This window comes from Marmota marmota, unplaced genomic scaffold, assembly GCF_001458135.2.
Source record: "Marmota marmota marmota unplaced genomic scaffold, marMar, whole genome shotgun sequence".
Lineage (NCBI taxonomy): Eukaryota > Metazoa > Chordata > Mammalia > Rodentia > Sciuridae > Marmota > Marmota marmota.
The window spans coordinates 917,855-930,831 of NW_025999896.1; the positions used below are offsets into that span (position 1 = coordinate 917,855).

At 46.6% G+C, this 12,977-nt stretch overlaps 1 protein-coding gene across 1 annotated transcript; it reads left to right on the forward strand.

The window, feature by feature from the left end:
• Nucleotides 1–3,310: 3,310 nt before the first annotated feature.
• Atp1b2 (ATPase Na+/K+ transporting subunit beta 2) lies at nucleotides 3,311–9,728 on the forward strand. Its single transcript, XM_015504431.2, has 7 exons — nucleotides 3,311–4,043; nucleotides 5,783–5,911; nucleotides 6,228–6,332; nucleotides 6,438–6,643; nucleotides 7,013–7,069; nucleotides 7,849–7,947; nucleotides 8,063–9,728. The coding sequence occupies exons 1-7, from the start codon at nucleotides 3,932–3,934 to the stop codon at nucleotides 8,225–8,227; spliced, it is 873 nt and encodes a 290-aa protein (XP_015359917.1). The 5' UTR covers nucleotides 3,311–3,931; the 3' UTR covers nucleotides 8,228–9,728.
• Nucleotides 9,729–12,977: the final 3,249 nt, after the last annotated feature.

Below are 12,977 nucleotides of genomic sequence, written 5' to 3' on the forward strand. Positions count from 1 at the left end.
CAAAATATTAAGGGGTTGGGGTTGTGGCTCAGTGGTAGAGCTCTTGCCTCGAATGTGTGAGGCACTGGGTTCGATTCTCAGCACCACATATAAATAAAACATAAAGGTCCATCAACAACTAAAATAAATAAAATTTTAAAAATAAAACAAAATATTAAAAAGGGTTGAGGATCTGGGTTGGTGGTGCACACCTGTAATCCCAGCAGCTCAGGAGGTTGAGGCAGGAGGATCATGGTTCAAAACCAGCTCCAGCAACAGAGAGGCACTAAGCAACTCAGTGAGAACCTGTTTCTAAATAAATTACAAAATAGGGCTGAGGATATGGCTCAGTGGTTGAGTGTCCCTGAGTTCAATCCCCTGTAGCCCCTGCCCCCAAAAAAACATAAATAAAAAGGACTGGGGATGTTGCTCAGTGGTTAAGCACCCCTGGGTTCAATTCCAAGTAAAAAAAAAAAAAAAAAAAAGTTACCTCCTCATAAGGCTATATCTGATCAACCAGGTGCCTTCTGGTACCTTTTTTTTTTTTTTTTTTCCCCAGTATTGGGGATTGAACCCAGGCCTTCATGCATGCTAGGCAAGCACTCTATCACTGAGTTATATCTCCAGCTCTCTGGTTCCTGCTTTATTTATCTGATACCTGTTTTATTATCACCATGTTTTATTATGTTGCATAATATTTACATTGTTTTGTTTGCTTACTTTTATTGTTTACAGGAAGGGGCTGTCAGGAACACAGGGACCAGAATAGTGTTGACTCTAGGCAAATGCTCATTAGATATGCATTGAATGAATGGTCAGGGGCTGGGAGTGGCCTCATAATGGCTGGCAGTCTTCTAGGATGAGGAAATAAAATGGACAAAGGTGTGAAGTTGGGGGTAAGACAGTCTGTTCAGGGAGGGGCCAATTCAGCTCCAGTAGAGGACTAGTTAGGGATGAGTGAGAATGGAGGTTAGGGACCCAAGCTGGGTATAGATTGTGGAGCACCCTCCAGGTGTTAGACTGAAGAATCAGGAATGGCCTAATTAAAACTGTATTTTGAGAAAATTAATCCAGAATCAGCTGCAGAATAAATTGAAGAAGGACTAGCTGCATAATTTGCAGAACACAGTTCAAAATGAAAATGTGTCCAGGAAGAATGGAGGTACACGCCTGTAATCCCAGTGATTCAGGAGACTGAGACAGTAGGATGGCAAGTTCCAGGCCGGCCTTAGCAATTTAGCAAAACCCTAAGCAACTTAGAAAGACCCTGTCATTAAAAAAAAAAAAAAAAAAGCAGGGAGAGTTGGGGATTTGGGAATGTGGCTTAGGCAGACACCCTAAGCAGACCTAGCTATAGGGCTGGGGTCTCAGGGTATGTGAATGTGGTGTAAGCACCCCTGGGTTTTTGTACTGGTGAGTAAAAAAAAAAAAAAGGAAAGAAAAGAAAAAGAAAGAAAGGAAAAGAAAATATGAAGCCCTATGCTTAAAAAGTGGGAAGAAAGTCCCAGTACTGTTAGAAGAACCAAGGCAAAATATTTTTCTTTCTTCCACAGTGACTTATCATGGTGTTTTTTCTTTGCCTATTTGATGTGTAAATTTTGAAAATTAACATTTTTCTACCTTCAACTTCCTGCTAAATAAGGAAGGACTGAAAACAAAAGGAACTATGGGTTGCCTAGCTCTCCTTTTCCTTTGATGTCATTACTGCCAGCCCAAGTGGCCAATATAGGGGCATAATATGATTAAGAAAGGATACGACTTGGGTTGGGGTTGTGGCTCAGTGGTAGAGTGCTTGCCTAGCATATGTGAGGTCCTGCGTTTGATCCTCAGTACCACATAAAAATAAATAAAGGTATAAAAAAAAGAAAAGAAAGGCTATGATTTGATGCTTTGATCACCAGATCACCAGTGTCTCCTGGAATCCATCATTATCTTTCTGTGTTCAAATAAGTTCTGCTTCTAATGGGAAGTGGGTCTCTTGGCTGTAAACTCCCACCCTCACTTATTTAGTTACAGATAAAACACACTTGCCTTGTACATACTTTGAGTCTGGTTCAACTCCCACTCCTCTTAGGTCCACCAGAATTATTCCATGTTCATAGAGCATCTCAAATGGACTGGGTGTGATATTATTTCCTTTGCTCACATGAATATTCCAATATCCCCTGGGACCTTACTTACAAAGCACAAGTTCAAAGCCAAAATTTAAGAATTTCAAGTTGGCAACAGTGGAACATTAAACCAAGCAATTCTGAGCTCATGCTTGTGCAGCTGAGCAGGTCTTCCAACAGGTAGGTGGCCTGGACTAAATGGAGTGAGTTTGACAAGTCAGGATGGGTAAGACAGTGAGGACCAGAGTCAAGAATTTAGAGAGTTGAAAAGAAAAGAAAACCTCCGCACAAGTGACATATTTGAAGAAAGATGAGAAGAAGAAAAAAAAAAAAAAACCCAGAGATAAGCATTCTGCTATGTAGGGAAAAAATCCAGGGCTTCACACAAGCTTCACACATTGAGCCATACTCTGGCCTTGAGATAATGATTCTGGTGTGGTATTTAGAGGTCTTTCCTACTGGAAAGGGCCTCTCTAGTCCTGTGAAAGCTGCCATGCCAGTCTAAAAATTCTTGGCCTCTCCAGGGCTAAGAGCAGCACTTTGCTTCTAGTAGGTGCTTAATAAATGTTTGCTGACCCAAATAGACAGGTGAGGAGAGATCAGACATGGGGTGGGAGGTGCTAACGGGACAGAGACCTGGCTCTAGGGTTGGGGTCTCAGGTTAATGCTAGGACTGGGAAAGCTTTGGGAAAGATGGAAAAGGCCCTATGCACGTAATCAGGTGGAATGGACAATAGACTGTGAGACTGGAGGAGGAAGTGTACTATGATGGCTTCTATCCATTTCTGGGTAGCTTAGTCTAGCTTACACCCCAACTGGTCCAGCGTCTCGGTTGATCTCTTCACTCTGATTTTTCTTGATCTCTTATTCTTTCCCTATATTCCTCTCACATTCTGCCCTGTGTCCTGGAGTCTTCCGCAGCATCACTGTCTTGGTCTCCTTCTAACTCCCTGCGGAGCCCCTCTCCGCCTATGAGTCGCTTTGGGGTTATTTTTCCCTCCACTCCATCCAGACGCGAGTTGTATTCCTTTTCCCTACCCCGTTCCAGTCCTAGGGTGGGGGTAGGGAAGAGACCGCCTAGTCCTGAAGAGGCAGCAGGGGGCAGTCCCAATCCCTCTCCATATTTGCATATGTATGAGGTCGCCTGGGCTAGCGTCGAGGAGGCGGGGCTTCTGGGGGTGGGAAAGGGCGGGTACCCTCGGAGTCGCAGAGTATAAAGACCGCGCGCAGCGACTGGGGGCCCCGCACTGCTGAGGAGCGGAGCCTCCGCCTGGGGGACCCCCCATCCCAGTCTGTCCCTCAACTGCGCGTCCCCGCCCCACCCCCCACGGCTGGGCCACCAGTGGTGCGGCGGTCTCCGCTTGGCGGAGGAGCTTTGAACCGCCACCTGCCGCGTTCCACAGCCTCTTTGCATCCCGGATTTCGGGGCAGCCCCCTCCCCCACCTTTCCCTGCCTCCTTGCGCCCCGCTTTTTTCTGCGTTTCGTTCGGGTTTTGTAGCCGTCTGTTCTTGCATCCCTTTTCGTTTTGCTTCTAGACGGTTTGCGGGGTGAAACTGCATTCGCACCCCTTCCCCTTGTCATCCTCCCCTGCTCTGACAGCCCCCCTTTTCATCGCAGTCGGGGGCCTAGGATCGGTGCACCTCCGCCGGGCTGCTAGCACCCCGCAGCGCGTGGCCGTGCACCCCGGAATTTACAGCAGCTGCATATCTGAGGGGGGTCTCCCTCGCCCCCTCCGCCTTCGCTTCCCGCGCGTTCCAGTGTGTGAAGGGTTTCGGCGCGTGTCGTCCCCGCTTCTCTGCAGCCCCCGGCCCCGCCTCGGGACTCTCCCCGCGCGGCCAAGATGGTCATCCAGAAAGAGAAGAAGAGCTGCGGGCAGGTGGTTGAGGAGTGGAAGGAGTTCGTGTGGAATCCGAGGACGCACCAGTTCATGGGCCGCACTGGGACCAGCTGGGGTACGAGGGGTCTGGGGGAGGCAGCGGGGCGACGCCTCGAGGGTGCAGGGTCCCTCCAGCGAGGCCCCAGCTCCCCTGCCGGGTCCCTGGCGTCCGGCCCCCCTGCCGGGCTCAGAACTGGGAGGGGGCCGAATCACCGGTCTAATCTTCCCGACTAGCCGCTGCGGAGGCGGAGAAAGTAGGTCACTGCTGCTTTCCCGCCCCCTGCGGAGCCCCCTCGGGCGGGGGGTCGCGAGCTCTTCGCGCGTGTCCGCGCCGCGGAGCTCCTGCTCTGTGCTTGTCACAGTACACCGTCAACCCCCAACCTCCAAAGAGTGCCGCTTCCCTCCCTCCAGCTCTCTCCGGCTAGCCAACCCCGTCTATTTTTAGCTGGAGCCCAACCCCTGGACCCTGGGAACATTCATGAGGGGGCGGGTCTGGGAGGGGGGTGTAGGAGGGTTCTTCACAGCGGAAGTTGTTTGTCTATATCTCACTACTGGGTGTTTGGAGCCTTCGTGGCTGCTTTGTGGATAGGATGCTGCTGGGGAAGGGGCGACACTAAGGGCTGTATATTCTGCTCAAATGTCAATGGTGGAGGGAGGAGTGGTCACTGGTGAAATGGATACATCATCAGTCCTGGTGTCTGTGGAACTCCAATGGCCTGGGGAACCTTCCCCAACCTTACCATGGCAAGACTCAGGGGATGTGGAGGAACCCTGATGAGGTCAGGGGTCTGGTGATAGGCACAGGTGCAGATGGAAGGTGAAATTCTTCTAAAAGGGATTGTCAAGCTGGGGAGTCCAAGCCCAAGGGATTCTGTGACAATTTACAATTTATCCACTCTTATTGGACACTGTCCTCATCAGACCACCTATCTAGGGCTTTACTGGCCCATGAGGAGAATCTAATGCAATCTTTGCCTTCAGGGAGCTTGAGGCCCAGCCCCTGTGATGTGAGGGATCTGTGAATCCTGGGACAATCTGAGGACTTCACAGAGGAAGTGTCTTCTGAGGTGGAAGGGTGGTGGGAACAACAAGTCCTTACAAGAGGCTGTGAGAGAGCAGAGACAGAGAGATGGAGTCAAGGGAAGACAGGGGAATTTCAGGTTTTCTCCCAGTCTTTGTCCAGAGTTCCATGTGTGAGTTGAGGGTGGGGTGTCTGCTGAAGATCTGACAGCTGTCTCCGACACTTTGTAGCTGAGCCAGAGTGTTAGGCCCTTTGTTTCAGGAGCTGTTTTGAAGATTTGGATGCTGTGGTGTGCCAAAAGAAAGATTTTGCTCTTTGAGCCTGAGGGTCCAGGCTCTGCAGGGTGGTGACAGTTTAGTTGTGAATAGTGGCCAGTGCCAGCTTTAAAAGTCATTGCACTAGACAGCTTTGAGCATGTGTACCAAAATAGGGTAAAAAAAATGTTCCTTTTCAGAACCCTGCATGATTGAGAAGTTGGAAGTGTAATTAGGGGCAAAATGACAGTGGCCTCTTCTTGTGGTTATCACAGCAATGAAAGTTAGGGTTTATTGTGGCCTCTGCAAGGTCAGGCTTCACTGTGCTCTAGGACCAGCAGTAGGCTTGGAGTCATGGCTGGAAGCTGGACACACTGCCTTTTCCTAGTTTGTTTCATTTGGCACCGCGGGGTAGGCTCGAAGACATCCTGTGGCTCAGCAGCCCAACTCAGGGCAGAACATGTGAGTGGGAAAAATGGTAAATGGGGCTAGGTGAGATCATGATGGGAGACTTAGAATCTGCTATTTCCTTTGTCCTAGCCTTCATCCTCCTCTTCTACCTTGTCTTCTATGGCTTCCTCACGGCCATGTTCACCCTTACCATGTGGGTGATGCTGCAGACTGTCTCTGACCATACCCCCAAGTACCAGGATCGACTGGCCACACCGGGTGAGTGATGAGGTTCCCCCTACCAGCTACTCTAACAGCCATTGTGCCCCCAAACCTTCAAAAGGAACTCACAGTTCTTTGCAGGAGACTGGTTCTGATGACCCAATCACCATGTGCTGGGAAATTCTTGAAATCTGCCTTCCTTCCTATATCATGCAGCTGGAAGCGATGTGATCTGGGGGTTGGGAGATACTCACAGGAAGACCATCTCAGATCTTTATCCCCTCCTTCACCCTGGGGTTCCCCATGTTTTCTTTCCTCTGTGTGTGGCCTCTCATCTTTTATATACTCCTATTCCTGCTCGTGTTGGCTATAGGCTTGATGATTCGCCCCAAGACTGAGAACCTTGATGTCATTGTCAACGTTAGTGACACTGAAAGTTGGGATCAGCATGTTCAGAAGCTCAACAAGTTCTTGGAGCGTGAGTGTGTGGCTGGCTATGTGCCAGTATATAACCTTGGGCAGGGGATTGGGGACCCTGGAAGTAGAACATTAGGCCTGTGACTCTCTCCCTCCCACTCCTTAGCTTACAACGACTCCATCCAAGCCCAAAAGAATGATGTCTGCCGCCCTGGGCGCTATTACGAGCAGCCAGATAATGGGGTCCTCAACTACCCGAAACGTGCCTGCCAATTCAACCGGACCCAGCTGGGCAACTGCTCTGGCATCGGGGACCCTACCCACTATGGTTACAGCACTGGGCAGCCCTGTGTCTTCATCAAGATGAACCGGGTACCCATGGCCTTGGTCCCCAGGGAAATTGGAGGAGGGAGCTGGGGCCACCACCTGTTGACTGTTGCATCCTTTCAGTGGGGTTAATGGAAATCAGAGAGATTTTTATTTTCTATTTTTTAGTTGTAGATGGACACAATACCTTTATTTTATTTATTTTTATGTGGTGCTGAGGATCGGACCCAGTGCCACACACGTGCTAGGCAAGTGCTCTACCACTGAGCCACAACCCCAGCCCTAGAGAGGTTTTTTTGTTGTTTGAATAGCTAAAAGGACAAGAGAGATGGGGTTTTTAGAGGCTAAGCTCTAAAGTTGGATGCCTGTAAGGTGACTTCCTCCAACTCTCACCACCCTCCTTTCTCACTCCAGGTGATCAACTTCTATGCAGGTGCAAATCAGAGCATGAATATTACTTGTGCTGGGAAGGTGAGTTTGTGGACCTTATCCGTCCATCCACCTGTTTGTCCTTCCTGGTTTCCAAGTAATTTATCCTTCTATTACCATTTTTTTGCTCCCAGAGGCCCCAACACTACAGGGACAAGGGGGTAAGAGTGGGCTCCAGTGTGACTTTAACTCTAAGGGATTCTCAACTCCTCTAGCTTCTCTCTAGGATGCAGAACCTAGGTCTCCTGAGGATAGACCCATCCCCTCCTTCATCAATGCCTTGGCCTCTGGCTTCTCCTCCTAAGCTTTCTATATTCTCCTTTATTTCCAGATTGTCCATTTCTCCTGCTCTCCCTCCTATCTGAGTTCCCTTTAGGTATCTGGTAGCTGCTAATCTGTTAGAACCGTCTGCTACCACCATTAAGTTCTCCTTGGAACCCTGTTGTCCCCACTAACTTCTCCAGAAACTTGTCCTTCTCCATTAGCCTTTCCTTTTCTTCCTACTGAACCCTTATTGTTTATTTGTTCTCTCTTGGCTCTGCTCCAGAAACCGATTCCCAAGGATGGGGTAAGAACTTGGGGCAGTAGTGGAGTAGGAAGTTTTGGTGTCATTAGCATCCTTCAGGAGTTCCCTGTTTGATGAGAGACAGGCTATCCCCTTGTATAGTTATACAGACACACCACACACAAATGCACAACTTAAGAAACAGATTCAAGATAGGAATAATTTGGGGTGAAGGAAATACAAAGAGAAATCTAGTGAACTTCTGGGTGTCTGCCACTTCTAACATGCTCACTCTCTACTTTCCTGCACCCTACAGCGAAATGAAGATGCTGAGAATCTTGGTCACTTTGTCATGTTCCCTGCCAATGGCCACATTGACCTCATGTACTTCCCCTACTATGGCAAAAAGTTCCATGTAAGTCCCATGGGAGCCTGGGATGATGGCTCCTTTGAGGGGATGCTATGGGGTTTTGGGGAAGGAGGCTGAGCTGTCCTAGGATTAGATCTGCAACTTTCCTCTTCTGACCCAGGTGAACTACACACAGCCCCTGGTGGCTGTGAAATTCCTGAATGTGACCCCCAACGTGGAGGTGAACGTGGAATGCCGCATCAATGCTGCCAACATCGCCACAGATGATGAGCGAGACAAGTTTGCTGGCCGTGTGGCCTTCAAACTCTGCATCAACAAAACCTGAGGTCCCTCTTCCTCCTGCCCCCACTTCTCCTGTGGATGCTTCTGGAATGTCCCTGACCCTGCCTGATCCCTCCCTCACCCCCAAAGGTATTTTTTATAACAGAGCTATGACTTGTCTGAGCCTCACCCCCTTTTCCTTGACTTTTCAACCCAACCTGATGTCCATTGTGATTCCCTGACTATATACATTGTCCACCATCTTTTGAGCCATCTATACTTAGCTCAGCCAGAGACAAATAGATTGACTACCAAGATGACTACAGAGAAGTTAGGAGTCTTTCTAGTTCTGAGTTAGTTGTGAGCTCCCACTTCTGCCCTCATTCCCTGAGAGCATAGAAAATGCCTACTTACACCCCCCCACACACCCACACACATCTCATTTCAGCCCTTTCCTTCACAGAAATGAACCTGGTACTCCCTTCTCCCATTCCTAAGCTCTAGCTCTTGTACCCTTCTCTCTTGCATCCATTTTTCCTGTCTCTACAGTTGCTGTCTTGGTAGCTTTGACTTTTCTGGTTCCTCCAGCAGGTCTTTCCTCTCCTCCTGCCTATCCTTATTACCTCCTCTAAAAGGCAGCCATTTGTAATTAAGGACAAGTTGGTTCTGTGGCCTTTTCCCTCTTTCATGGCACATCCTGCTTCATCTCATGGTGACTCCATGAGCCAGCAAATGAGGAACTGAGAGAGGAGTCCATGTTGATTCTTCTAGAAAATTCTGTAGTGATCCCTGATTCCAATTCCTTCCTGGTCCCTCCTGTTATCCAAATAGCTACTACTCAGAGAAGCCCGCTTGACCTAGGCTGAATATCCACTTTGTTTTTACCGATATAGCTCCCTTCCCCCATTTGCCTTCCCAGAATATCCTTCAAGTTCTATTTCCCAGGGAGCTCTGGGGGAGGGGCAGCCATCTTGGCTCCATCCCCAGTGGCCACCTTAGAAATGTCAGCTGGCTGGGGGGACTAGTCCACCTCCTTCCCCTGAGCCCAGAGCTGCCCCCACCATCCTCTCTCTGCCTTTTCCTAACAAGTTATGGGCTGACCACAACCTCCTTCCCTTCCCTTTGCATGCCAGCCTGAAAGTTTCAAATACTCCCGTCAATCTAGGCTCTGAATTTCTTGGCTCCATCTCCTTCAGACCCGTTTGCCTTTTTAAAAAAACCTATAATGCCCATAGAATGTTAAATGAGGGGTCTCCTGCTCTGAGTATTCCTTAGTTAGAGAGGCATTTTTAACTCCTTCTCCTCTGGTTTCCCTTCTCTTCCCCACCGTCTCTAACTTTCCTTTTCTTTATTAATGCTGCAGCCTCTACACTCCACCCACAAGTGGAGTTTTCCTTTCCCTGAATCTCTCTCTTCCTTTTGGGTCCCCATGTTTTCCTGCACCCGCTCCTCCTCCCCAATGGTCTCTGCAGTTATTTAATGCCTGTGTCAGATCTACTGTAAAAAGAGGATAAAGTACAATAAAATAAGAGCAATTATATATATAAATATATATCATACACGGAGCCCTGTGTGCAGGCTTTTCCTTTCTGATCATTTAGAACCACCCTGGGAGGTGAGTAGAGGGTGGATTTGGGTGATCCCAAGGATTATGCCGGTTTTAATGGCTGCTCCCAGCTTTGACTCCTTCCTTCCAGTGTCCAAGCATCCAACCTCTTCGCCTTCAACTAATTTAATACACACTATCTTGAGATCACTCAAGAGGGAGGGAAGCCTACATTCTCTTGTACAGAGAGACTTATAAAGTTCCTATTGTATGCATTCTAGGCACCATAGGACATACTTATGAAACAGGCAGACTCCCTGTCCCAAAGGAGCTCCCTAGTTTAATGGGAGAGGTGAAGAGCACAGGAGAAACTTTCATATACGGTAGACCCCGATATGCTTCAAGGAAGGTCACAGAATTGGTAATGACAAAATTAAGAGTGGTCCACACTTTCTGTTGGGGGCTTTGAAGGGAAGGTTTCTTAGAGGAAGCAGCTTGAAACTGGAGCTTAAAAGGATGGAGTAGTTTGGCAGAGAAGAGTATCCACAAGTTTAGAGACAGGTGGGAAAAATTGACCAGGAGAAAGAGATTTCAAAATCAAAAGAGATTAGGAACTGTAGGGTCCTAATTTTATGTACACACACACACACACACACACACACACACACACGCTGTGCATATAAAACAAAAGATGAATGGATATATACAATGTTTATTGTGGTTATGGGGGAGGGAATGTGTTGATAGCTAATTTTTATTTTCTTTGTGGGGCTTGTTTTTTGCTTTTTGTTTTTGCAACAAGTTGGTCTTAGTATTTACTTTGAACAACAACTTTAATGCATACACAGGTTTTCCCCTTAAGTGACTGAGATTTAACTCAGGGGTGCTCTATCACTGTGCTACACCCCTAGTCCTTTTTTTGTGGGGTGTACTGGGGATTGAACTCGGGCATTTGACCACTGAGCCACATTCCCAGCCCTATTTTGTATTTTATTTAGAGACAGGGTCTCATTGAGTTGCTTAGTGCCTTGCCATTGCTGAGGCTGACTTTGAACTCATGATCCTCCTTTCTCAGCCTTCTGAACCACTGGGATTATAGGAGTAGGTCACGTCGCCCAGCCTCCCACCCCCAGTCCCTTTTTTGTGTGTTGAGAAAAGTCTTGTTAAATTGCCAAGAGGACCTTGTGATCCTCCTGCTTCAGCCTCCAGAGTTGTGAGGATTATAGTTGTGAATCACTGTGCCCTGACTTTTTTTTTTTTTTGGTAATCAGGGGCACTTAACCACACCCCCAGCTCTTTTTTTTTTTTTTTTTTTTTTCATCTTAGAGACAGAGTCTCACTAAGTTGTTTAGGGGCTTGCTAAGTTTCTGAGGCTGGTTTTGGACTTGCAATTCTGCCTCAGCCTCCAGAGCTTCTGGGATTACAGGCATTGACCACTGTACCTGGCCCAATATTATTTTTATTTTTCTAGTTGTGCTAACTTTATTTGAAAACAACAACTATAATTTATTCACATTGAGTTGAAATATCAACTTTGATCATATAATGATGTTCCTATATGCAGTGATCCGGACTCGTTACTTCCCCTGGCTTGTCTGCCAAGACATAGTGATCTGATTACAGGAGGCTTCCTACCCCGCACCCCAGGAACTGGGGATTGAACCTAGAGTCTTCTATCTCTGAGCTATATCTCCAGACCTTTTTTTTTTTATACCCAGGCTGGCCTCAGACCTGGAATCCTCCTGTCTTAATGTGTCCCAAGTAGCTGGGACTAGGAGTGTGCCACTGCACCTGGTTGATTTCTGGAATTTTATAGATGTTTTCTGATATCTGTCAAGGAAATAGGGCCTCCCCCCGCCCCTTTTTTTTTTGGTGTGGTGCTGGGAATTAGGTGTGCACTTCCTGAATGCTAGGCAAGCCCTCTACCACTGCCATACCCATAGTCCCATTCTGGTTTTTTTTTTGTTTGTTTGTTTGGTGGTGCTGGGATTAAACCCAGGGCCTTGTGCATGCAATGTAAGCACACTACCAATGAGCTATATCCCCAGCCTCCCATCCTGGTTTTGTTTTTTTTTTTAATAGTTTTTAGTGGTAGTTGGAAACAATACCTCCTTATTTTATTTATTTATATGTGGTGCTGAGGATCGAAGCCAGGGCCTTGCATGTGCTAGCAAGTGCTCTACTGCTGAGCCACAACCCTAGCACCCCCATCCTGCTTTTTAAACAACTACTGGGCATTTATTACTTTCTTTAAATTTAAAACTTTGGATGGTGATATAGTTTAGTGGTAGAACACACATGCTTACCATGTGTAAGGACCTGGGTTCAATCCCCAGCAAGCCTCCCCTTCCCCCACCAAATGGCAGTTTTTTTTTTTTTAAACCAGTGGTTTAATTTCCATTTTAATTGAAATTATCTTAGTGTTTAATTATTTAGGATAGTACTGACTTATTGGTATTCTAATACCAGTCCATTATGTTTTAATTAAAGTGTTTTTTTTTTTTTTTTTAAGGAATAGCTGCTGAAATTTAATGAAATTCCTTTCAGCATCTGTTGATATGATCATATAAATTTTTTCTTTAATTTGTTAATATAATTAATTACATTGATAGATTCTCTATTAAACCAATTCTGTACTCCTCGAATAAACTATTTGGTTATAACATTTTAAAAATTCACTATTCTATTCTGATAATATTTTAGAATCTTGCATCTATATTTATAAATGAATTTGATTTCTCATTTTTTAGTATCTTCATAAAGTTTTTAATATTAATGAAGTCAGCATAATTTTCTTCCCCCTTATGGCAGGGATGGAACCTGGGGCCTCATTCATGCTAGGCAAGTGCTCTACCACTGAGCCTACATTCCCAGCCCTCAGCAAAATTTTTATTTTTTTGATGGTACTGAGAATTGAACCAGGGATGCTCTACCATTGAGCTATACCCTCAAAACGTTTTTTTTTAAATATTTTTTTTTAGTAATTGAGGGACCTTTATTTTATTTATATGCAGTGCTGAGAATCAAACCCAGTGTCTCACACATGCTAGGCAAGTACTTTGCCACAATCCCAGCCCTCTTCAACATGTTATTTTTTATTTTAAGACAGGATCTAGCTGAGATGCCCAGGCTGGCCTGGAACTTAGAACCCTGCCTCAGCCCCACAGAGTAGCTGGATTATAGGTATGGGCCCCCAGCTGTTTCCTTTCTTTCCTTTTTAACAATGAAAGCATTTAAGGCTCTATTTTCCCAGAGTACCACTTATAGA